The 25,872-nt window shown below is 38.1% G+C and overlaps 1 protein-coding gene across 2 annotated transcripts in view; it reads right to left on the bottom strand.

Annotated features, from left to right (window-relative positions):
- ZNF385B (zinc finger protein 385B) overlaps nt 1–25,872 on the bottom strand; it is a 153,627-nt gene that overhangs the window by 126,727 nt on the left and 1,028 nt on the right. Inside the window, exon 1 of one of the 2 annotated variants that reach the window (XM_010713538.3) lies at nt 9,161–9,175. The exons of the other annotated variant lie outside the window; for it this stretch is intronic. Coding sequence (XP_010711840.1) covers nt 9,161–9,164 — 4 coding nt within the window. The 5' untranslated portion in view covers nt 9,165–9,175. Of the gene's footprint in view, nt 1–9,160; nt 9,176–25,872 lie in introns of those variants that run through there. 2 annotated transcript variants of the gene reach the window in all.

The raw sequence follows: 25,872 nt of genomic DNA, 5'->3' as shown, positions 1-25,872 counted from the left end.
AAAGACTAAAAAAAAAATAATACATAAACAGAACAGTTTTAAACTTGCTTTTAGTACAAAACACCATCTTGGCTACATTATTAAAGAACAAGTGAGAAATACAGAAAGCAACATCTTGTTACCACTTAAGAATTAAAAATCACAACTGAAATTTTGAAATAACTGACTGCTTATAGTTGTCTAAAATAAAAGCAACTTGATAACCTCGCCACAGCAGCAGGGAGCAGCGTTAGCAGAGCACTTCAGAACCAGTACCTTCACCAAGCATCTCCAGCTTGGCTGTAGGAACACACATACCTACACGCTCTGACGGGTCTGAGGCTGGAGAGGACCTGTACGTGCAGCCAGAGACCGGAGTGAACCAGCCCTCAAGTCTGTTCCCATGCTGCAATCCCAGCTTTCCTCTTCCTGGAATGTGAGACCTGAACATTTGGTACAGCAAAGCACTTCAAATAAGGTGTGACATAATCAGAGGCAAAGCCATGCTCCTGCCTGCTGTGAAGAGCCAAGAAGATTCCATGCATGCACTGAACAAGCACAGCAGTGGCTTCTGGGACTAGCTGGGGAACTGCACCACCTCTAGAAACTGATCCAGGCACCTTCCCAACCTGTCCTGCAGCCAAGAATGGTTCAACACACGGCAAACATGAAGGCACAGTCACAAAACATTTTTCTTTCCTCTCTTAAATTACTCTCAGAGAACACCGGTCAACTCTCAGCCATTTCTGTGGGTCCTGTGAAGTAATTGGCATCTTTAAAATGCCATTTTAATACCCTTGCCCAGTCTCTTCTGAAGTGAAAGCAATGGTGGCAAATATCCACTAAGAACTTATAGAAGTACCTTTAATACAACAATGTATCTTCTACCATAACTGATCAGTTTCTGTGAGAGATATATATATAAAAGCAAAAAACCCAAACCAACAAAAAACCCACACACTCAAAAAAGACTATCATCTGAAAGGTCCTATCTTTCTTCAAATTCTATCTCCTTTCTTCTTTAAAATTTGGGATGGAAAAACACCTTCAAAAATCTCTGCTGAAATGTGCTAGCTTTAAAATATAAGTACAGTTGGCACTGAGTCAGCGTAAGAATCTTAACATGAATGCAGATGCATGTCTGAGGAGATTGACTTCTAAAGAAAGGTTACCTGAATGCTTTGCGCTTTTATGAAAGAAACTTGTACAAGAACTTACACAAAACCAACCTCATAAACATAACTTGTGCATTCTTCCTAACCTCTACATTTGCCAGATGCTTGCATAAATTCAAGTGACTAGGAAGATTTTTTTCCCCATTAAGAAAAAAGCAGCCTTTCACTAAAGAGATTCTGAGAGTTCTGGATAGTATTTATTCTCACTCACCAAGAATCAGATAGGAAATGGGGCCGTTTAGCTCCTCGAGCTTTTGCACAGCTCACTAATGTTATCATGTAACAGAAGCAGCTACTTGAGACTACAGTCAGTGAGCTGAGAATTAAGAGAAGTTATACGATCGTTGTACTCTGCAAAAATCAAAAAAGCCCATTTAAAGTAATTGTTATGTATGGGATTTTGAAGTATTTAGAATTAGGTTTAAGACTAAATAAAAAAATACAAATTCATTACAAGTGAGAAATAATGGGAATTATCGTAAGGGCAAAATACAACAATGTATCAGTACATCTGAGATAGTCTGGTCAAATTTACCAGCTGTTTATGTTCACATTTAATTCTACATAAAAATTTATTTGAAAATAAGAGTTCTATATTAAACATTTTATGGAATCTTAAAGAATGCGTGGTTTTCAAACAAAATGATTGAGTCCGTGGTTAGAAAATGTATTTATACATATTTACATACAGCGTCTCCTAATGAGTTTTATGAGAGCTAATCCTACATCTAGCTCAGCTTTAAACATCAATTTAAATGAGCAAAACTTTTCTATAATGCAAATATGCTTTCCCTACCACATGCACAATACTGCCAATCTACATAGTTTGCTCCAAAAGTTATGCTTCCTATTCGTTTCCATGGCAAGTAGAACAGATACAAGTAACAATAACACTGTTTGATAGAGCAAATGCTCAGCTACAAAACAGTATTTTTCAATATAATCATCACCATCAGCTATGCATTTTTGCCAGCAATGAACAGAAGCCTGCATGCTGTGCTCATAAAAATCTGCATGGCTGTTCGGGACATGTCTTGCCTTTCATCTCACTGTCACCACTGCCGAAACGTACCGCCCACCGCCTCACTGCACTCACTTCCACTATTTGGTCTCCATAAATGTTCAGCAAGAGTCAATGAAGGTCAGTGGGTGCCCATTTTTCCACATGGAGGAATTCAATGACACACCATTGCTTCATACGCATTTCCATGTCAGATGCCATTTTGTCAGACCGCTGCCATCTGTCACAGGGCAAAAAAAGTGTAATGGAATACTGTTGAGACGGTTCAGCCTCTACTACCATATCTCCAATGTTCACCTCTGTTGTTGTGGGCCAACATATTGAAATAGGAGGCATTACTTCCAGAGCAGCACCTGTACATGAGTAATGTTCACTTAAAAGACACAAAAATTGTTATTCCAAACACATAACAAACTGAATCTCCACAAGCTCTATAACTCGGACACCAATATAAAAACAACTGTGAGCTTTTAAAGCTGCACCATGTTCAGCCCTCATGCCCCTCTCCCCAGAAATAATAAAAACACAATTACGTACAGGACTGTCATTCCAGAGAGCTATTTCATTTTTATCTTTCAAGAGACCAACATTTTTGACACCTTTCCTAGACAAAGTTGATCACAGGGATTGGGTCCTAAAAACAGTTTAATTCACCTTTGTTCAGCTATTATTACAAGTTCTACAAATTGCCTCAGCTCCATACTGACATTGTCCTCCTTTCACCTGAATCTGGGTCTTAAGTTCTCTGCTCTGTGTAAGGCAACAGAGGAGCTTCACTTTAAAAGCAACTGCCTATAGTTCAAAAATCAACATATATTTTAAACTTTATTATTTAGTGTATAAGTCATTAATGATTTTATTTAAGACTAGCAGGTGTCATTTGTTTCCCACTTTTGTAAAGCCTGGATACAGTCTGCTATTTGTTAAGTCTCAACAGCAGTCAATAAATGCCAAGCACAAATTAAAATACTCCATCAGGGAGCACAACACCATGAATCACCCTGAAGTGACTCACGCGTTACAAAGATAGTGCCATATCATTGTAGCAGTATTTACTCAATTACTTAGAGAACTAGACCCAATTAAAAATTGAAAAGTGAGAACTTAAAGACAAGAAAAAAAGCAGGAAATGAAGAACATCTGTATTCATTTCAAAACATCCAACTGATCCAGAAAATCTAGGTTCATAAAGGGACCATATGACACATTCATCTTCTACGCGTACTTGTAATTCTGCTCCTTTCTCTTGCAGAACCAAGTTTTTGGGTTCCCTCCAACTCAGGATATTCTATGACATTAAGTTCTTCTATTTCAAACCAGATATACTCCATTTTACTCTGATCAAAGTCATTCTCAAACTGCTTCCTCACATAACAGCTTTTAGATATTTGACTAAGTTGTTAGCAGACGAAACACTTTTCCCCATCACGCTTCATCCTGTGTACAGAGCAGATCTGTCCGAATAGATTCTGCAAGCAATACCACAGCAAGAATAAATTAGTGATTTATGACACCACATTAAAATTCTTAGTTGTCATGAGATACCCTGTTTGGATTTCTGAAACCACATCTTCTCAGCCTCTTTCAGCTGGGAAAGAAATCTAAGCATGAACCTTCTTTATACTTGAAGCCCAAGGCAATTAGCCTTTCAATTTAGCTAATTTACTTTTAAGCAGAATTGTGCTTTCCGAGGAGCTACAAAGAAGTATTATATATAGCATACTGCTGTAGGTGAGAATGTGCAAATCTTTACTCAAAGGAAATAAGCTTTTGGTTATCCTAATGAATTAGTAATGGTTACACAAAGCATTCTTTTCCTAAGCACTGGTCTAAACTTTTGCAATGCCCATTCCTAATTAGTTCATACTTCAAAGAACCACTATGCTGGAAATATGATTAGAATACCAGCCCTGCATGGATCTCTGCCAGGTAAGCAAAACAAAAAACTTACTTTAACCACTCACATAGAGCAAAGAGAATTTTCTTCTTTGTTAGCCTTTCGAAACAGTCAAATGAGTTATGGAGGAAATATAAAAATTGGCTTTCTACGTTGTTACATTTTCAATAAGGTTCATTCAGAAAAGCGGGGAGAAAAAACAAATGTGAGAATCAAGACAGCCTTGTGCTGTATGCTTCGTAAGTACTTCTCATGAGGAAAAGCTATGTATGCAAATGGAAGAGCCAAGTTTCTGTGCCTAAGCTGGGATCTCACACTGGAGCATAGTTCCTCAATGCTGCCATAAAACACTCAAAAGAAACAAACAACAAAAACCCCAAACAGTTCAAATATATCCGGAGCACTGCCTAAAAGAAACTCACTAAAACAGCTTTGGAGAAGTCTTACGACCTTTCTTAGATTTTCAGACAGTATTTCCCAAACATAGATAAACTATGGAGAGGCATATGGTTTGCACCATCTGGGCAACAAGTTCTATTGGGATACTGTGGTGAACAGCATATGCATAGTGCCTTGTGCTCAGTATCCTACAGTGTTAAAAAAGCACTAGAGACTATTTTAAAGCCAACCTTGAAAAATCTCCCATATGTTTAAAGGACCAATTTCCTTTCTTAAAGCGTGTTCCTCTTTCTTCTGATACAAATCAAAATATAAGATGCCATGTTTTATCTTTGTCTTGTTCTGAAATTCCTCAAGGAGGCATCACATTCTGCAGTGTCCCCACCTGTCAAGCTATTTACTATCCCAAATTCTACGACCCACCAACTCTTCATTACTTCTTTCAACTGCTCACAAAGCACACCATGTTTTGTTTCAAAGCTACAGTAAAAACTGGATGGTTCAGAGGAGTTAATTTATTTTTATTCCTTGCATCACTTAAAGAATAAGCAGTAGATCATGCACATCAACCAAACAGTTAAATACGGCTTTAGCCAGCAAGTTTTTTTCATACTGATTTAATCAGTGGCAATTAGAAGTCAGTTTGCTATTCCCGTACAAGCAAAGTTTCGAATGGTGTAGCATAACAAATGGCTGACAGCCTCTACACTAACACATTTCAGAGTATTTAACATTTGAACAAGATTCTCTTTCAACTACAAAAACAGATGGTTGTTTCTCAACACAAACATTAGCTGTTCAGTACAAGGTAATTCATAAAATGGAAAACGTTCAAGTAGCTAGTATTTTGCTTTGTTCTACCAGCCCTGAAACTGTCCACTTCAAGGAAACCTAAAATTAGACCTGCGGTACTGGACTGAGAGCTCAGCTGAACTGGAGTAAAGAAAATCACTCTGGATTTAGACTATCCTAGACTGACTGCATTTGCATCTGTCCATGAATGTAGCATCTTCTAATTACAAGCTTTCCTCTTTAGGAAATCTTTACTTATAGATTTTCTGTCTTTCTTAATATTAACAAGAATAGATTTATACATCTTATTTGCCAAAGAGATGCATCCTGCCCTGAAATAATATACCTGACTATTGCCAAGAAGGCTAATCAAGTGTGGAGTCTAGGCAGCAATCTTGGATTGTGATTCATGAAGAGTAAATGGTTTTGCTGTATCACTATAATCCAATTTTGCTTAATGATGAATAAGTTGTTACCTACTTCTTGGGAATCTGTCACTATACAATCACATATTACATTAGATTAATATGTGATTTATTAAGAATTTTTATCTGATTGAGGAAGAACATGTATCTACTCAAACATCCAGCCTATAGTTGCACAGGGCTTTTGCTTGCTCCCTCCATGTTTGTAAGTCTACGAGAGAGTAGATCTGCCAGGAAAGCAGCTATTCAGTTTCCTTTAACCCAACATCACTGATGGTCATTATCAGTTCATATTTAGATCTTATTTCATTCAGGAACTCTAATCTTTTATCAAAGCCCTAAACCACAAATATTCTGAAATTCTAAAGCAATACTCAGGAAGAAAGGAAAAAAATAAAATAGACCAGAGATCTTGAATTACTTCCTTGTCAAACTAAGCCAGGGTTAAAATATCTCACATGCCAAAATGCCAAGCAGCCAGTAAAAAAACAAACAAACAAACAAAGCCACAAAATTAAAAGTAGGATGCAACATCACCACCATAAAAGTAGATCAAAATCATAAAACTGCTGAATTTTGTCAAGTTCAAATGAGGTGTTCAAGCATTTTCCTGAATGTACTCCCAATTTTGCTTGTTTTCACAATCTTAGTTAAAACGTGGGAACATTTTATTAATTGCTAATTTATCGAAATATATTGCATTATATTATCTAAGAATTTTCAAAGATCATTTTGTATATCTTAAGAATTCTACAAAGTTGTACTGTTGTATTCTTGCATTTTTCCAAATATTTCACCTAAAATTTGAAGGATTCTTCTTGTGTTCATCCACAGAAAAAAGAAAATCTAAATTGAACAATTTGTATTGTTTGCTAATTAACCATATTTTACAACTTTAAAGATCAGAAAACAAACTTATGAATGAAAAATAATAAAGAATGTTTAATTTGAATCTGCCTTCAATATCATATTCAAATAACTGCTTTTTTTTTTTTTTAAGTACAAATTGATCTAGGACGTGTTAGAATGTGTTTTTAAGCAAAAATTAATACCTCTATGTAATGTAAATCACTTTTAAGTAACTAGAAAGTTATTACAAAATAGAAGCGTTTCCACTGAAGCATCTATTTTTATTACGAAAAAAAAGTTTTAGGCATGAACTTGCGGGAATAAAGATCAAAATCCACTGACATAATGGGAGATTCCCACAGGGTGCTTGTACCTGGCTGTTACTTTATCTTGCCCGAGCATTATCACATTTGAGGAGTGTGTAAAGCTTTGGTCTCAGAGAACAAAAATCATTTCCTACCTTTCTTAAAAATACCAAGAATTCACCTACCATAAAAGGAAGCCTTAACAGAAAAGCAGGCAGAGTGGACAGCCTTCATGTTCATATAGCACAAGTCTGACAATACTAGAAGCTGAGTATAATTTGCAATGAAAAATCACTAATTCAGGATAAAGCGTGATAATATCGTGAAAAAGCTCTTGGACACAAGAGCAAAGGCTTTGAGGTCTATGTGGAATTAATAACTGAGCATGAACAAAGACCAAGCAACGTGAAAAAAATAACATGAGACAGACACATCAGCTTGCTTGACTGAACTAAAAAATATGAGGGAGAGAAAACCCTGCTCAGAACAGCAAGCATGGCCTGTGGCCATGAAGACCAGTCCTAAGATGCTTCTCAAGAGATGGCCCCAGGTGAGTCATCCTAAATAGACAGTCACCTGCCAAGTAAAATACTGATTCTTGTTTGGAACTGAAAATATATTGAAAGCTATGTGTCCTTTAAGTATAAAGGTAAAGACACACGTTTTGTATTATTAACAAGTTCAGATTTACAGTCAAGAGAACCACCCAGCTGGTGAAGTGACAGCCCTGAAGGGATCACCTATCTTGAAGTCATCTGCAGGAATGGAAAAGGTTCAAGTTGGCTCTGCTTTGAACATATTGTTTCACTTTCCATTTTCCTTGTTTAAAAGAGCCACAAACAATCATATTTTGTGCTGACACAAAGCACAGAGAGATCCCTGGCATTGCTAAAGATATGAGACTGCTCAAATTCCACTTGGGCTTGCGCAGATGTCTGGTAACCTCAAACTGTCGGTCATCTCCAGCTTTTAGTAATTGCTGCTTGCAGAAATCCATTCTGACTATCTACCCTATTCCACACTAAAATAAGCACTTCAATTCATAAAGACTGAGGCAGCTTTCTACTGTTTTCACTGGTATTTCACACCTCGATCCAGAAATAGTGTATGCATATGCTTCCAGGCTGCAGATAATCCACACCACTCTCCCTTCAATTCTTCAAAGAACCTGTTTGATAGCACTTGCATATACAAATTTGAAAGATAAATCCTCCTCATTCCTTTACATTCCAGCAAATGTGATCATACTGTTGCATTAATTGGGATTGAAAAGCTTTTGGACATACCTTTAATGTAGTGTTTACATCTTACTTTTAAGCTGGAAAGTACTCCTTGAATTAAGATTCACATGGGATTTTGTTTTGTTTTGTTTTTAATCATTCATCAGTATATTATTTGGATATTGTACTTAAGTGAAAACATCTGAAGAGACTCAGATAGTATATTACTCTCATCCCCCAAAAGCTGTATATCAAAGAACGACTGGCAATTCCAACAGCATTAAACTGCACAAACATTTCAAACCCCACACCATTTTAATATTCTGCATCAAGGAACTGGAAGTACTGCAAAAAGAACAGTCAGGTCAGCTGTTTGAATCTCTAAAGAAAATACTATCTTGTCAAACTTTCAGCAGATACACAGACCAAGTGCAAATAAAACATGCTTTAATGCTTAAAAACCAGATGCCTTAACCACAGTAGTTACATGGCAGATGCACAGATTTCCTTCTCTCCAAGATGTTTATACTCAGCACATCCTAGAGCTTCATACTCAATTGGCTTTACCATCTAAAATAACCTGCATAAAGATCTTGTCACATAAATAACAAGAGGTCTAAACACAACTGATCTAAATAGTATTTCTCAAACTAGTTCAGTGCATAGAGCCACAAAAAGGCTGAATGAGGGAAGCTGCACATGTGTATTCTTGTGGATCACCCTTGTCTACTCCTATTTTCTCCTTCTCACAGATGGATGATGCACAGACAAACAGATGCACATCTACAGCAGAAAAATCTGTGCTCTTTCAAAGTCATTTTACACTTTTGGGTCCAAATTGTCCCCTTCCTTCACCTATTAACTAAACCTATACTGCCAGAACAAGGACGTGTTTTATACCACAAATTTATGCTCATTATCAACATCAGGTATGATCCAAAATGAGTCATCTAAACATTACCTCTGACACTGTATCTAAGAATCAGAAGAGCTATTCTTATCACAGAAGCACCAACAATGACTAAAAGTCTGCCAGAAGTCCCATGCAAGTTCACCATCAAAGCTAAAACTGTGGAAGAATCATCACCTTATACTCACCCATATGACGGAGATGGACCCAAGATAGACAAATTCTCTTTGTGCTGAATACTGCATAACGTGAGGTTTTTGCAGTGCTGACTACATACCAACTGCAAATGCTAACAAGCTGTGTCTTCCTTCGGACATTTACAAACATCAGAATGCTTATTCATGACAGTCCCACATATCATCTGCCATCCCAGATGGTGACTGGTGGGATGCTGATTTTGTCCTAAGGCAGTTACCACCCACCAAGATTTTATATGCAGGGCTAAACAAAAGCATGTGCCATCTGCTGTCAAGTTTTTGAGACCTGCTAGGTTAGTTTAAGTTTATTTTAGATTAGATGGGTCAGGAGGCAGTAGCTCTTGAAATGCTCAGCAGAAGAAGGGTAAGTTGTGCTGTAACAGACACACAGTAAATCTCAAGAACGAGTTACAAGGCATTGCTGGGCCCACCCCTAACACCCTGAGAGCAGCAAAGGATTTTCACTGTCGTCAGTGGCAGAAGGCTCATGCAGCCCACAAGCATTGAGAAAACTGGAGGGAAATTGAGACCAGAAAACACGATTAAGTCCTGCAGAACTTAAAGACTTCTTTGGCCTGAAGAATTTTATTTTATGTTTTTAGACATTTTCCTTCTTGCTGAATGGATGTTTTTTCTGACTCCTTTCCTTGTATTTCTCTTCTGCTGCTGTTTGGACAGCTTTCCTACACCATAGGATCTCTTTCCTGCTCTTTCCCTACTCCCATACATCCGTAGATTCATCTCATTCTCCTGTTCATATGCCATCACACTATATACACATATGAGAAAATAAGGACAATTAAAAAGAAGAACCAGTGTGACCTCTTCTGCCTGCTTTACAAATCACATGTAGTTCCCCTTACTCCCTTCACCTGTCACATCTACTTATGGATGGTTAACAGAATACAGTAATCTCCCCAATCATGGACCATTAAACTCTCAAGCTACATAAAATAATGCTACACCTTCAATCACCTCATTAAATCTCTTTTTCTATGCTAATAAATAAAAATCTAAAGAAGTGGAGCAAATAAATACATCCATCAGTTTGTGGGGTTGTTTTTATTTATTTATTTATTTTGGAGGGGGGGGAGGGTTGTTGTTGTTTGTTTGTTTTCCCCAGCATACCTAAGCCAATAGCCTGAAAACCTCTCACCGAAGCAGGGAATTAATCCTTGCACAAAAGTTATACCACTTATTCACAATTATGGAGAAACAATTACTGCTTCAGCTCACCCCTTAGGAACTGGAATTTCAAACCACATCCAAACTGCCTGCAAGTTAACACCAGAAGAACAGGACACCAGAAGAACAGTGGAGAAGGAGCACTAAGGTCCAGTACTGCACAGTAATGAAATCAGGGGTGCAGAGGTCTCTGCAGGGGCCTGGGCAGTCAGAGCCCCTGGGGCCACAGCCCACGCCAGCTCAGCTGCGCCCACTGGCACGCTCCTGGGAGCCTGGCAGCAAAGACTGAGGCAAACAGCTCCAGCCTGCACAAGCACAGCACTTCCAGCATCTTGGGACAGAGGCAGAAGTGCAAAATCCACAGAACAGTTGCCTCCAGGCTGCAGATTAGTTCTCCAGAAAAGATGGAGGACAACTAAAGATAGAAAATCTGGATGAGTACATGCAAAGAGAAGTCTTCGCCATTTCTCTCCATCCACAAGAGCAACCAAAGGCAACAAGGGGCACAAGGTGAAGTTTCACCATGCTCTCAGACAAAGTTTCCTTATACTTTCAAATTACTGTTTGTACAACCATCAGTCCTGCACCAGTTTAAATCATATTAGACTGTTTCCTCTACTGCAGGAACCACAAATACCAATCTATGCGTATTATTGCATCTATCTGTAAAGCACCCAGATTAAGAGATGCCCATGTAACCACAGAGCAATTAAAATGCAATACCACAATAAAGTTACTTAACACAAAAAGATGTGACAAAATTACACAGCCTGCTCTCATCTTAAACTGCCATCCTGCCAAGAACACAGTTCTGGAATCTCTTTAAGGATATAAACATTCTTCTATCACACTGGAATCTGAACTCTCACAGAAATTCTGCTCCCATAAAAACGTCATTTTGAAAAGGGATAAATTTCTGATGAAGGCAGTCACACTGAAAATTGGCCGTTAATCTCCTCTGAATAAATATAACCCCCAGAAAGATGGAAGCATGAGCAGAATATTTATTTTTTGCACTTGAAAATGCTGAGGTGCACAACAAGCTGCTTTCACTTTACAGCTTACAGCTGAAGTTACCTTTTCAAAAGCCCAATTTAGTCTCATGAGATATTTCCCTCCAGTCATTCACTTTTCAAAGCCTTTTGCAACTTTAAGATTGCAGTAAAGCTGACTCTTATACCCTGTTTCAGTAAATCTCTCCCTCATCCAGTCTCATTCCTTGGAGATGTTTGGTGTTTTCTCAACTTTGTGAACACTTATTAAGAAACGTATGGAACAGTAGACTTCATAATGCAATACATCCTTGTGATAAACAATTGCTCTGGTAGATCACCCAACGGATGAGGACCTTATTCGTTCATAGCAACTTATCTAGTCCATCTGTGCTTTGCTAAAGAACTGATGCTAGGGAATCGAATACAATTTCTGCTATGAAACAGTTTTAAATACTGCTTTATTGCTTTTAAAAAAATCCAGCTGGCTGAATACGCCTCCTATGCTGACATCATCAATGTGACATTTTGAAACACCAAACACTTGGAAAGTTTTACTTAAGAAAAACTAATTTATTAATTTGAAATCTCTCTTATGACACTCCACTAATCAAGTCCATAGCTGCTAGCTCTCAAAATTCTTATCTTGCAGCATTAAGCATTTCTCTTAAGCCTAGTTCATGCAGTTATAAAAACCCTCTGGTGACTGTAGATTTTTTTTTTTTTTAAATATCCCTCTAATCCTTCAGAGAAGACTGGAAACATGAACTCTGAAGACTCAAAAACTAGAAGGGAATTAAAGAGAAATCTATTTCATTTTTCTTCTAGAATCCAGCAAAGGATTTTTTGAATGTTTGGAGCTGGCATTATTTCTGGCAGCTAACCAGGAGTGTCGCAGCTCCCTTAGTCAGGAACTTTATAAGTCCTGTACTGCTGCTGTGTTTATTGCTGTAAACATGGGGCTTTAAAAAGACCTTCAAATCTAGTCCTCTTATACCCTAGCCTTTATCATTCAGCACCATGTCTACTTCTCCTATACTGGGACTTTAGCTCCCACCATTCATACTAGTAAGATGCTCCAAAGTTGCAAGTCACCAATAATCACATCTGTCCTTGGTCATATAAACTGTTCATGGGTGATATATCCTGACACTTGTTCTGGGACAGTGCTAACTGTGGGTTTAAAGTTCCTCTTTCCTCAATGCGGGCAAGGAAACAAATAACATTTACTTTTTTTTTAAATACAGCAAAAGCAAGTGTGTTCTCTTCCCCTATATTCAACCTCCCCCTTCTATTATCCTTTATACTAAGGAAGACTCCCCTTAAAAACTAGGATCTCCCTTTCCCTTATCAGAATAACTTTCTGCAGCCATCTCTGCAGCTATCATAATTCATTCCACTTATGCTAAATGGCTGATTCAGCCAGTAAACAAACCACTAATTAAATAACACTTCGTTGTTTTAAAATATTTATTGGCCTTTTACCTACGATACACAGACAAAGCCCAGTTCTACCATCAACAGAAACAAATTGTCATTTTTCCACAGGAAATCACATGGGAAAGCAACTCGGAGTTCAGAGACATGACAAAATACACCTGCGAAGGATATTACAGATATAGTTTCCAGAAAAAAAAATATAAAAGTATCCCCCCCCTAGAAAATCCCGTTTAGTAGACAGAGTTTCTACTGGAAATTAATCCATTTAGTTGCCATTCTTATTGTTCAGAAACTGCATAGCCACTAAATAGAATCCTTATATACTGTTTGAGTACTTTCACAAATGAAAATATGGAAAATTTTACAACTCTGAATATTATAGAAGCAACTTCCAAGTTTCACATTTCCCCTAAATTTAAAGTAAGAATCAAACTTGACACTAAGGAGTGAGGTGACAGTTTTGGATTCTGAGCCCTTTAAACCAATGAGGTCTACTATTCAGAGACTGTTCTTGAACTATGCTAATATTGCCCAAGTCTCCTCAATCCTGCAAATGGTTTAACTGGGGCTTTGGCTCAGATGGCAGTTCTAACTGAGCTAGAGAAGATCAACAAATATTTTTCAGGAAATTGGGCTGTATCCTCAACTTCACCCTCTCTTCTTTGATATATGAAAAAAATCAATAGATTTTTAAAAAGAAAAGAGTGAGAAGAGGGAAAACAAACAACAGCCTTAAAAATAAAGCAACCACAAAACCAAACATCAAGCAGTAAAGAAGCATAATAAGAGCAAACTCAACCCAAGTACAGCAAAACCTTCAACTGCAGTAATACTACTAATACTGATCAATCTAAACGCCCTGGCTTCTGAAGATACTCAAGATTCTACTGCAAATTTGTCTTGATCCAGCATTAGAGTTATTGGTCAGACACCATTTGCATTTTATTTAGTTTTTCACCACATACTTGTAGTCCAACCTTACATTCCTCATACTGCAAAGATCCCCAGAAACAATTGGAGTGTGTGAAGAACAGCAGCAAGCCCATGCTTACCCTTGAGTTTCCTCAGCTTCATAAATGCCAATGGCCAAATAATGTATACAGCTGATCACCTATGGATTAACCACATACCAAGTGTCAACATTTGTAAGATATACTCTTTCAACACTAGCAACAAAATTTAACAGGTTGGCCCACCCTGCCCAAATTTGTGCACATCTCCCTGAGCAGAACAATACAATATTACTATTGTTGGGCCAAGCATATGGAAGCACACACATATAAAATATATATAGGTACCTTGTCACTTCATCTCACATTACCCTCTCCATAAAACAGCACCATAATAGTCTTATCTGGATGCACAAACCAATATTCAGCTTTTTTCCTTAAAAAAAAAATCTGCAATTTGGTTTCCATTTACTGGAAGCCTGTTTTATTCATCTTTTAATGAGAACATTACTACATACTAAACTGTAAGCAGTGCCTACTGCGTTAATATGAGAACAAATTAAGATAAGAGACTTCACAGAATCCAAATCCAAGAAGAGGCAGGCCACAAGTTCTTTGTCATGGTTTTCTAAAGGCATTTCAGACTGTTATAACAAAGATGATCAAGGGCTCCTGTAAACATGCACTGAACATCTTCTCAGTTCTGCTAAGTCCACCAATAACTTCTGTACCAGGAAGAGGCTTCCAAACTTCCTTTTGAGTTATGCTGCGAACCAAAAGGACAGGGCTCATACCTACTTACACTTGCAACATTACATGAGCTTCTGGAGTTGAGACTACACAGAAAGGACAAAACACAGCTCTCAATGCTACATTACCCAGATGATCTGAAGGAATCCTGAACAGGAGAGAAACTAGCCACCTACATTTTCCAGATACAAACATTGATAATCTGTAACAGCATCATTCTAAAGGACCTTAATTCTTTTTCCAATGCCTGAATGCTTGGACTGTAAACAGTAATTTAGGACCATTTGATTTCTCGGCTGCTGACTTCCCAATCCAGACAGATAGATCAGAGAATCACAAAGCTAGATTACTTTCCTTTTTTCAGTCAATCATCCAATTCCTTTAATGAACATGCTTATTTCAGGGTATGCACAAACTCTAAGGGAAGATTCTCTCTAACAGAGAACCTGAAACTGTGCAATCATTTAACTTCTTACTGATAAAAAACATGAACAAGGAAGAACATTAGCTGATTTTCCTTAACTAATTCAGACTAGGTACTGCAGTACAGGGAAAGAAAAATATTATGTTTTTTATGGACATTGAAGAAATCACAGTGATCTTGCTAACGGAAAATGAGATAGAAATTTAATCAAAGAAAGCCATATGGAATATCTATATTCCATACTGGAGTAACAAATTATATTCCAAATTAATTCTTGTGCAAGAGAAATAGTTGGAAACATAAACCAGTGTCCTAGAACTCTGTCAGAGAGAGAACTCATTTGGGAACTACAGCTGTTGTGCTTTAGAGATTTGGATTAAAATCCATCATTATCTTTCAGTTAATACTCTTTCTCTGACCAATCAGCAGTCATATGGTGTTTACCAACCCTGGTCACTTAACCCACTTGAATGGCATTTGTGCTATAATTTGTACTTCAATACAATCAGATTACTTCTAATCTAAATGATTCGTATCCTTTATGGGACAGATAAACACTAATCCCAAGGTTCCTAAAACACTGTAAGCCTAAACACTGCTAGTACAGCATTCAGTGTCTGCAGTTTTAGTGGAAGTATTTCATTCAAGCTGGGAAATATTTCATCACACAGACCCTGCTTTTTAGATGCTTGTTCTGCCATTTTTATATAGACAAGATTCATCAGAAAAAAAAAAAACAACAACACACTATGCATATAAAACCAGCAGTTAGTAATCATATCAATGTGTATACACTACTCTTTAATCAAATTATTTCACAGGAAATAATATTTAAAGTAAACTAAGCAATGAGGAACATTTTAGAACTTTATATTGAGCAAGGTATTATATGTGGTAATGGCCCACAGTCCCCAGCTCAGGATTTAAAACATCCTCCTCTCTGGAACGATTTTCCAAGGATTCAGCAGTTAAAATGTCCTCTATCATTCGTGTTCTTCAGTTAATCTTGGGTGACACTTGAAAGAAATTGCACTGCAACACAAGTCCAACATCCAATTACATTTGCCAGTAATACGCTTAGGCTCTGATCTCACACAGGTGGATCAGTGCCCATGTGACAAACTCCCTCAGAAAGGAGGGACCCACAGACACAAGAACATCTGCATGACAGGAGCCAGGTACATCAGTGCCTGTACCTTCACAAACACTGGTGTTGGGAAGAAGAATCCCAAAGTTCATTAATAACTAACTGGTGAGAGCAGGTACACAAACATTTAACTACACAGAAGTATTATCTGTGTAACCCTGTGTATTGTATTCACATACATGAAAAGTTTTTTTTTTTTACCCAGAAAAATGGGTAACTAACATTCCAATTTCTTATAAAACATCGCCTTCAGAAAGGCGATTGATTGTATGTCAAGGAGACATGTTAAGGAGAGAGAAGTATACTTGAGAATTGGATAAATCATTCCTAAGGAAAAATTTAGAATAAGATTTTAATTTAGAAGATGTTAGCAGCATCATAGCTAGTACCTTACATAAATCTAAATACATTTACTTACAGTACATTAGCTCAAGTGCCTATATTTCATATCAGCAAAGCCTCTTTCCTAGTTGCTGGACTAAACTAGAAAGAGAAAGTCCTTTTTTCCCCCCCCCAGTGTCCCACTCACACACAGAGCAGCTCTCAGTGGTGACCTTAGCCTATCTTGTAGTGACAAATGAATGAACACCCACATGGGGACCTAGGGACCACCACCACTGCCAAAACTTTACAGTCAAGAAGCAAGCCTGATGCAATAACTTAAAAAAAAAAACATACAGATTTAAAAGGAGTGATGCAGATCATCTAGTTCAGCAAGACAGATCACAAGAGGCACTGCACTGCAAAACTATCCATGCTATCAGCAAGCATATGTAGGGTTACTTTGTGAATGGCACATACACTCCTTACCCTGGGCACAACACACCTCCAGAAAAGCCTAGCAGAAATCACAGCTTGTTGGGGATATTCCAGGGGAAGTAACAAACTTCAAAAGTGCTGGAAAAGGCTGTATTCATTTACAGACTTATCACAACCATTAAATCTAGTAAAAATTCAGAATTAACCATTCTGAGTTTACAGTATTGCATTTCAAAAAAAAATCAAATTCACTGTACAAAAGATGTTGTAAAGACAAATATTCCAAAATTAACATCATTAGAGAAACTTCATGCCTAAGAGTAACATAACACACAATAACTGCTTTGCACATAAAATATACCAAAGTAGACAAAAAAAGCCATTTGGGGATGGGAAATAAATAAATAAAAGCTTCTTCAAAACCCCTAAGCTAACAAAAATTGCTCGCTTGTAGAGGGTTTTCCTCTTTATCAGTGGAATAATAATTCTCTCATACTATGAAAAAGTTAGAGCTAAATTGAGAATATATGGGATGGCTGCATTAAAGTAAGTTTGAGCAGGAAAGATCACGCGTATTTCTGTTCTTAGCTGCTATGTTTGTGTTTTATGGAAGAGCCACATTCCCTCCTCGCTCCAGTGAATCGGATATGTGACAAGGAAGCAAACAACCATAAGTCACAAGAGCATGGGCTTTTCTGTCCTTGTCATAATAAATGAGAAGATGCTTACAGCTGCCTTCTCCTCCCATCACACTAGTCACCTCGCTAGAGAAAGCATTAAACAATTGAAGGTGTGAACCCAGTCTAGATTTCCACCCCATTAAGTCATACATCATTTTTACCTAGGAGTCAGAGAGCTATAAATCGTATGAGACAGAATGAGAACTAATTAACAGGTCACCTAAGCATATAATTTTGCATTGTTGCGCATTAGAGAGCTTTAAGGTTGGCCATATTTTCTGTAAAATATTCTCAAATATTGAAAGATACTACAAGATCCCTCCCCTAAGAAATGGCCATTGCTGTATGATAAATACTTAATTTCTTAGCATAGAAACCCATGAAACTCTGAGTAAGGCTTTTGTTTCTTTTTTAATAACACTTAACTCTGTCTTGCACACTGGTTGAGGTGCAGCTTTGTTTACAGTCTTTGAGCATAGTCAATTTGTTTCTATAAGACCAAGCTCCTATGCTTTTTAAAAAATACACAATCCAAGAAATCTATACATACACTAATGCAAAGCATTAATCAAATGCACCTAAATCTAGCAGTTAACTTTACCTGTGAACGCTTCAGAGTATTTACAGGTTTTCTTTGCCAACAAGCTATGGTTTCTCAGAAAAATAAATTCCTTGCACCAGATCTCTCATTCAATGCAATTACATGATACATTTTCTTTGAAGGTTAGAGGGAAATCTGTTATAGACATATTAACTGAAATAAAAGAAGATTACAGCCCTTTTAAGCACACATAATATTACTGTAGTACCTAGAGCCTCTGTTAGGGAGCAAGAAACCTATTATCCCATGATCACATGAAAATAGAGCATGAGGATGATCCTCTAAATCAAAAAGCATTTTCTCCAAGGGATTTTTATATAGGTATGGATATGCGTTTTATTCTCCATTTATTCTCCATTTTCTTTTTAATGATGTAATGATTGAAGCTACAAAAGAAACTCATTTAGGAGTTTTTTTTTTTAAATAAATACATTCATCAATCACAATAATGCCTTCCTGCAAGGCATATTCAAGTGCTTATATAGCAGACTTACAACTTGTTTTCAAGAATTTGGTTTCCCACCAACACCTTAAAATAAGAAAGATCAAATGTTTTTCCATCCTAAAGCATACACGGATTTCACAACTAAACCTTAAAAATAAAGTGCTTTTATTATTATTATTATTATTATGCTGAAGAAAAGAGTATGGAAAATGTTTTTAAAATAGTTTTAATTCAGGATTGAGTGAATGGAAGAAGGGCTAAAGACATTTTTATTAAAGATACGGCAAGCATCCATCAAAGGATTCATATTTTACTCAGATATTCCAGTGAGTCTGTGCCTGCCCTAACTTTTAGAGATAGGCTGCAATGAGGGAGAGGGATATGGTCAAATGCTAAGGGCAGGCAAGGCATTGCAGGGGCAGGAAATCAGAAAAGTCAAGAAGTGCCACTACCTGAAGGAGAGGGCAGAGCCCAATGCATCAGGCTGCCTGATGGGAGGACAGGAGACATGCCAGGGTCGGGAGCAGTGGCAACAAGTGATAGAAGCTTTGCAGCCTGCAACGCCCAACTTGCTTTGCAGGTTCCTTTGATTCCACTCAAGTGCAAGCTGAAATCATCAGTTTAAACAGCACAAGATAATCCTTTGGTTCAATGCCAGCAACTTCAACCTTACAGAAATTTAAAAGTATATTTGTTTGTTACAGTAAGTCACCAACACGAAAATAATTTGAGGATTCTTACAATCTGCCAAGAAGGAAGAGGAAGCATGACAAGAGCAACATAAAAATAGGTGACAGCCGTGGATCCAGCACTTAGAATAGTTGAACATATATTATCAAAAGCATTCAAAAACTTGGATGCAGCATCACACAGAACACGTGCTCTCCAGCTCTGCAAAAATGGAGTCATTCCATACAAATCCACGTTAATATTACAAATGTACTTATACAGCATGAAAGCAAGTCTGCCATGACCCCCAACGCTCAGCATGAGACAAGCTGTTGACTCCAAACTCCTCTTTACAGACCCTACAGTTATCATAACCACATGGTTAAATAAGCCTCTGAGTGGGAAGAGACTGTGGAGCCGCACGCAGAGATTACAAACCCCACGCGCTCCTGTCGGCCACAGACTCCTTGCTGCCCTCTGTGTCGTGTCATCTGGTGCTTAAAACAAGCACAGGCATTTATTTATTTTTTTAAAACGTTCTCTAAATCAGATTAGGATAAAGCTCTTCCTCTGAAGAAGGGGGAAGTTTTCTTGTCCCCGTCAAGACTTAGATGCCCGTATGAATTGTAAAGAAAGAAATTAAAATCCTTTCTCACAAAACTACTGCACAGAAACTTGATCAATATTCTGATTTACAGTTGGGGAAGAAAGGTGAAAAGCCCTTGAGAGCTAGAAATAACATAAGAGACCCACGGGGTTTCTCCAAGGGCAAAGGTTTTTCATGCTTTTGTGCTACAAAAAGAAAGTTCCGCTAAGTCACATGCAGAAATTTTGGCAAATGTGAACTGAAAGGGTTAAAAGAAGCATTACAGCATTCCTTCTTTGCATGTCTCGCTCTTCCTCCCAATCCTATATGACTTAGGCAATAAACTGTAATTACGAAGGAGTTGGGAGCCATCACATTTACAGAGTTAGCATATGGTATTACAACAGCGTTGACAATATAATCAAATTATGACATTAGTTCTGTCAATGTTTGTTATTTCTGATCATCAGCACAACTGTCTTTGATGTTTGCTGAAGTTCCTAAAGCTCCATTTTCTGGTTTCTTAAGCTATTTTTGCACTACTCTTGGCTTGGAGAGACTAATCCACATGCTGAGGTGAGACAGCAGAATTTGATTTGAAATGCTTCCTCAAATCTTGTTGAAAGAGAAAGAAATTGCCAGTGGGGGTGGCTGTTGCACAGCCTTTTAAGAATATCAGTTTCTCAAAAGAATCTGCCACCTGCCTGCAGTGAAGAGGTCTCACATACAGCAGCATCAGATTTGCTGCAGCCGGACTAGTAAAGCTATAGTAGTCTCAAGTACTTCTATGAGAAGAGATTTTCTATCTTAAAAAAAAAAGTCATGCATTTCCAAAAACATTAATTTGAAGCAGCTGAGTACCATATAGAACAAGACAATAGCAGCAAACATCCCTACTCATACTAAAGCAATTCATATTCTTCCGTATTACCTATAGGACTGGAAGGGTCATCATTCCACTTCAGCTGCCCCAAACCTTATATCTATAATATGATTCTGCTGCTTTTGAAAGGAACATACTGTCTGAAAGAACATGCCAAAGTTTTCCAGAATAGGATCTGATTGCATCTCAGTAAATACCAGTTAAGAATAAAAATAATTAAAAAAAAAAAATCAGACAAAGCTCATCAAGCCTCAGCTCTTATGCTCTAATACAGTACTATGAAGTTCATTTCTCCCTTGCACCAGCCATTTCATAACTTCCAGAAGCTATGCTCTGTATCTAAACATTTGAAAAGTGCTTATGAATGACACAAAACTTATCAAAAATATTCCTTGGAATTGAATTTAGAGGTTTTAAAGTTCACTTTTTAAAAATAAAGAATACATATTCATACTGAGCTCTTTAAGTTACAACATCATATTTCCTCTTCTCACAAAGTGAAAAGGAATCAAGACACTGAATCAAGGTCATAAAAACCATTACCCCTTGAAAATCACACTATTTGGTGCAGAAGATGGAGGGAAAGAAAAAATAAACAAAGAAAACAAAAGCTGGGGATCACAAGAGATTTTCTCAATACTGCAATGCAGAATCTGTAGCAGGACCTCTTCCACAGAGCTGCTAGCAATGCTAAGTCACTGAAGTCAAGCCTTCCTCCATCACTAACTGGGCATGCCTGCCCCGGGAGCCCAGCTTGACAACAGCACTCTAGTTTACAGACATGCTGAACACTCACACTATAATGCAAGGCAACACAAGCATTGCCACAAACATGCGCTGCATCAGTCTGAGCACTGGCATGCCAGCTCTCTCAACTCCCCAGCTGAGCATCTGACACTGCTGCTGACCTTTCTGTGTTAGCTCCCCATCTACTCAGGGGGAAGGCCCCCCGTTCTCCTCCCAGAAGCATTGCAAATGTTTTTTTTTTTTGTATCACTAACCCAGCATTACTTATCCTGCTAACACAGCCTGGTGGAAGTCCCACAGAAAGAAAGCAAAAATGATTCACGGTTGTATGCAACAGGCACACAGACAACATTTCTCATGCTTCCTAATTTTCCAATAGTTAACTTTCCAAGTTCTATGTTGCAACAGTGATGTCTACAATAAAGGTATGCTTGTTTTGCTGATTAGCAGGTGAAGCATCAGAAGGCATTGACAATGCAGAGGCCCCCAGCCTCAGCAACACTCAGCTCTGGCATAGAGTGCCCCTGCGCTGCAGAAGAGACTGCAAGAACAGACAAAGGCAGAATCTTCACCTGTAAAGCTTTGACACTGATTTATAAGGGGTTTTCTTAATTAGTAACATGTATTAAATAATTTCATTTTAAAAGACAGATGACGTGCATGTAGGCACACACATTCGCAATTCCAAGTCAAAGATTCACCATCCAATTATTAGCTGGTAGCCAAAGGAAGAAAGATTAAGCAATTTTTTTCTTTGTCATATGCAGTCATGCAAAGATAGAGACTAGGTACTCTTCTGCTGCCTTCTATTAGCATTTCCATTATAAAATCCCATTAGGAGGTTCTAATACTTTCTTTAGAAACCTGGCTGACCAGGGCAGAGTACAGATAGTTTGAGAGCATTTACTTTATACCCTATCCAAACTCATCTTCTCAGGGATAAGTCCTGGTAATGAATCTCTATGCTTAAAGTTATTTTCTTTCCCTGACTTGGAAAAATAAAGTCATTTTCAGACCTCACAGTTGTGATAGAAACAAACACTGAAAAAGCAAGTCAAGTTGCATAAAAATCACATTATAGCTTAAGGATCAATGGCATGACAAACAGCATTAGTACAGCGTGATTCAAAATGAGGGGGGAAGAAAAAAACTAATTAATCTTTGAAGTTGTATCAAATTTAGTCAAAGGACTAAAGAGACCTGATAGTCTACTATATTCAAATGGGATGCCCCAAGCCCTCTCATTTTGGCATCTCTGCAGCAAATAGATAGATCTCCAATAGGAAACTAAGAGTAATGAAACATTGTCCAACATACTCCAGAATAAAAGCACTTTACCAATACAACAACCCATCACCTGTCATCAAAAAAAAAAACCAGCCTGGAAAAGGTCTGGAGAATCATGAATCAAGAGATGCAATTATGCATATCTACATTCTGCCACAGAAGAATGTGCATTTGTCAATTTGTAAACTGAAACCTACTTACGCAGTCTCACTGTTTGAGACCGACTTGTGACATTTTAAAACATACAAAATGGGTCCTAAACAAAGAAAGCTATGTAAATGAAAAGGTGAACACAAGGAAAAAAGGACTTTAGGTGTCTGAATAAGTACAAGCACAAGTCAAAAAAAAAAAATTTTTTTTTGCTACCTCTCCCCCTTAAATTCCACATTATAGATGTTTAAGACTAAAAAACATTGTTGCCAATAAACAAAGTGATAGAGAGTAATCCCAAGGAATTAAGCATTTTTGATGTTCCCATAACAGCCTAATATACTCATACGCAAACAATCATCAGTAACGTAAACAGTGCAATTGAACTAGATGTGCATTAGCACCACCTGTCCTTAAAAGATCTGCCTGGCAGAGAAACAGCAGCAAAATAGTGAGGTGCCAATATTGATAAGAAAAGGATTGGAACTGCACTGATACAATTAGATTGGTTTACAAGGCTTCTATTTTTACAAGCCTTAGCAGATCAAGTTCTCTAATGAATTTTTAACACATCAGTGAATATGTTTATAGAAAGCAATGTCAGCTTTAGCTCATACGTGAGAAAAATCACAGTTGCATGTAGAATGCACGACATACATGTGAAGATTTTACACTTCACAATGTAGAGATATTCAAAAGAACTACTGTGGACAATCTGATGAGAACACTCATCTGTAAAGGAAACACAATAAAGCTGTGGAGGTTAACGGGCATGAATCATCACTGTGGAAATACATCAGTTTATCTTCAACAAATGAGATGAATTGCAAAAGAAAAAAGAGTTGGGTTTTTTTTCAGTGGTTTTGGAAGGATTGGGAGAGGCACAGTAAGACCCTGACCTCCTGTCATTAAAAACACATTATACTGAAATAAAACACTCGGTGCTTTGTTATCCTGCAGTTTACCAACGTGCCACTGATGCCAAGAATTGTACTAGAACACCAGATACTGTTTTTCAGCACTTTCTCCAACAAGGTAGAACGCAGTCAAATGACTGCACTATGCAGACTTCATTTTTGCCTTAATTCCCTGACTCGCCCTGTGCATTGCACAAAAACAGAAAACAGATTATTTTATGAAAAACATTAAGTAAAATCTTTACAACAGAACTTTTCAAAGTGTTTAAAAGAAGGCATCTAAAAGCATTTTGCTTTAAAAACATTTTCATTTGTTAAGAAAATACAAAAGCCAACTTCCCATAGAAAGATTAAATGCACTCTCTGGAGCTGCAGTACAAAGAGGAATTTTATCTCTGAAGAGAATCTGTGCATTTTACACTTGTGAGCAAAACTGGAATAGAAAATAGTCCTTTAATTCCTGCAGTGCCTCTGTAGAGCTTGGCAAGCAGAGCTTCTGGGGCAAACCCACCAACCTATGCAGCTAGTGGGATGTTAGGATCACACAGGGGAGTGAAGTTCCTGTAATTCCTTCAGCTTGCTGTGAATTCACCAGCCTGAGGGAACGAGATGCCTGTGTGGTCTAGACATTTGGGTACATTTCCCTTAAAACTACTGGGATATCTTAGCATTTAGGCACCTACTTCTACCTTCACTGTGTCAGAGGCAATACAGGCTCACATCTGGTAAGAGCTTCGCATTTGTACCACGATGGCTGACAGACATTAGGTATTACCATTTTGTGAATGAAATGAAATATTTCAGTTCTGTAACTTTTGGTCTGCTACAAGTTCACACTGAAGGAATGCTGATGTTTTTAAAACAAACTGATAACAGAACTTCAGAATGCAAGCTATCCAAACTGTGATCACCTTTTCTTCCTCTTAACTACAAATGATTTAAGCTTTGCAGCATATCTCAGCACACTAGAGCAAACACTGCACTCAACTTTTGGTACAGCCCAGCGCAGCCTGACAGACATTTTAAGGTTTGAGACAGCCACAGCTGTTCCATATGTTCATTTTTAAATCAACACTACAGTCTCATCTCATAGATTTTTAAATTCATAGAGCAAATGCTCACGAACCACAGTCCCTTGTGATAACCTGAAGAGCAAGGACAGCAGTGACACTTCAGCATCTGTTGGTTTTATGCAGCAATCCTCATTGCTGTCTGAAATTTAAGGACTTCCCCACTAATTAGCTAACAAGCATACACTCCCCTGAAAGATTATCATCCTCTGCAGGGCTTTTTCCTGCTCTTCTGCCACGTTATCCCTGAACAAACGTAGTCAAGTAGGAAGACATCTTCTCAATTAAAACTTCACTGAAGAAATCCAAGAGGGGAATGAGATAGGAACAGCTAAGAGCAGTTGCTTGGGAGAGACTGAGCTGGTGTGATACAGCCATTGCCTTTGGTGGCAGAGACCAGCACAGAACAGAGGGGCTGGGACAGCTCCAGCCGAGGTATAAGGAGGTGAGATCACAAAATCCCCTGATACTACCTCAGTTTAGTTAACACTTCTGAGTTTCAGCAAGCATCCTTCATATTACTCATCAGGGAAAAGCACAGGAATTTGGTACCTTTATGAAATTATCATGTAAGAAGATTGTTTCCTTTTTAATTTCTTACAACTTTATAGATTATTTAAACAAATAATAGAAAAAAAATATGTTTGTGTGACCAATTTCACAATTCCATTTCATGTCTGCCTGGCAGCCGCCACCAAACCCTGCTCACTGCATAAAGCGCGAGTTATGGAAAAGCCATGTAAAGATCCTAAACACCAGAAGGGCTCAGAATGAATTTGCAGCCATGGAAAACACCTTAGCACTCAAAACGCAGAAAAAGAACAAACCACCTCTCCTCGCTCCTCCCTCTAAGCAGCACACTGACCCGGTGAGTTGGAGAGAACAGCAAGAGAACTCATTTGGGAAAGGAGAAGCCGGCATCACCCAGGCAGACCCTCCCAGGGCCGGCTAAGCTCTGCACGCAGGCAGCGCTCTCCCTTCGCCGGTCCCGCGCACCGGGCAGGCAGGCCGGCTGGCAGGT

Source organism: Meleagris gallopavo, chromosome 7, assembly GCF_000146605.3.
Source record: "Meleagris gallopavo isolate NT-WF06-2002-E0010 breed Aviagen turkey brand Nicholas breeding stock chromosome 7, Turkey_5.1, whole genome shotgun sequence".
NCBI lineage: Eukaryota > Metazoa > Chordata > Aves > Galliformes > Phasianidae > Meleagris > Meleagris gallopavo.
This window is presented reverse-complemented; position numbering and strand designations above follow the sequence as displayed.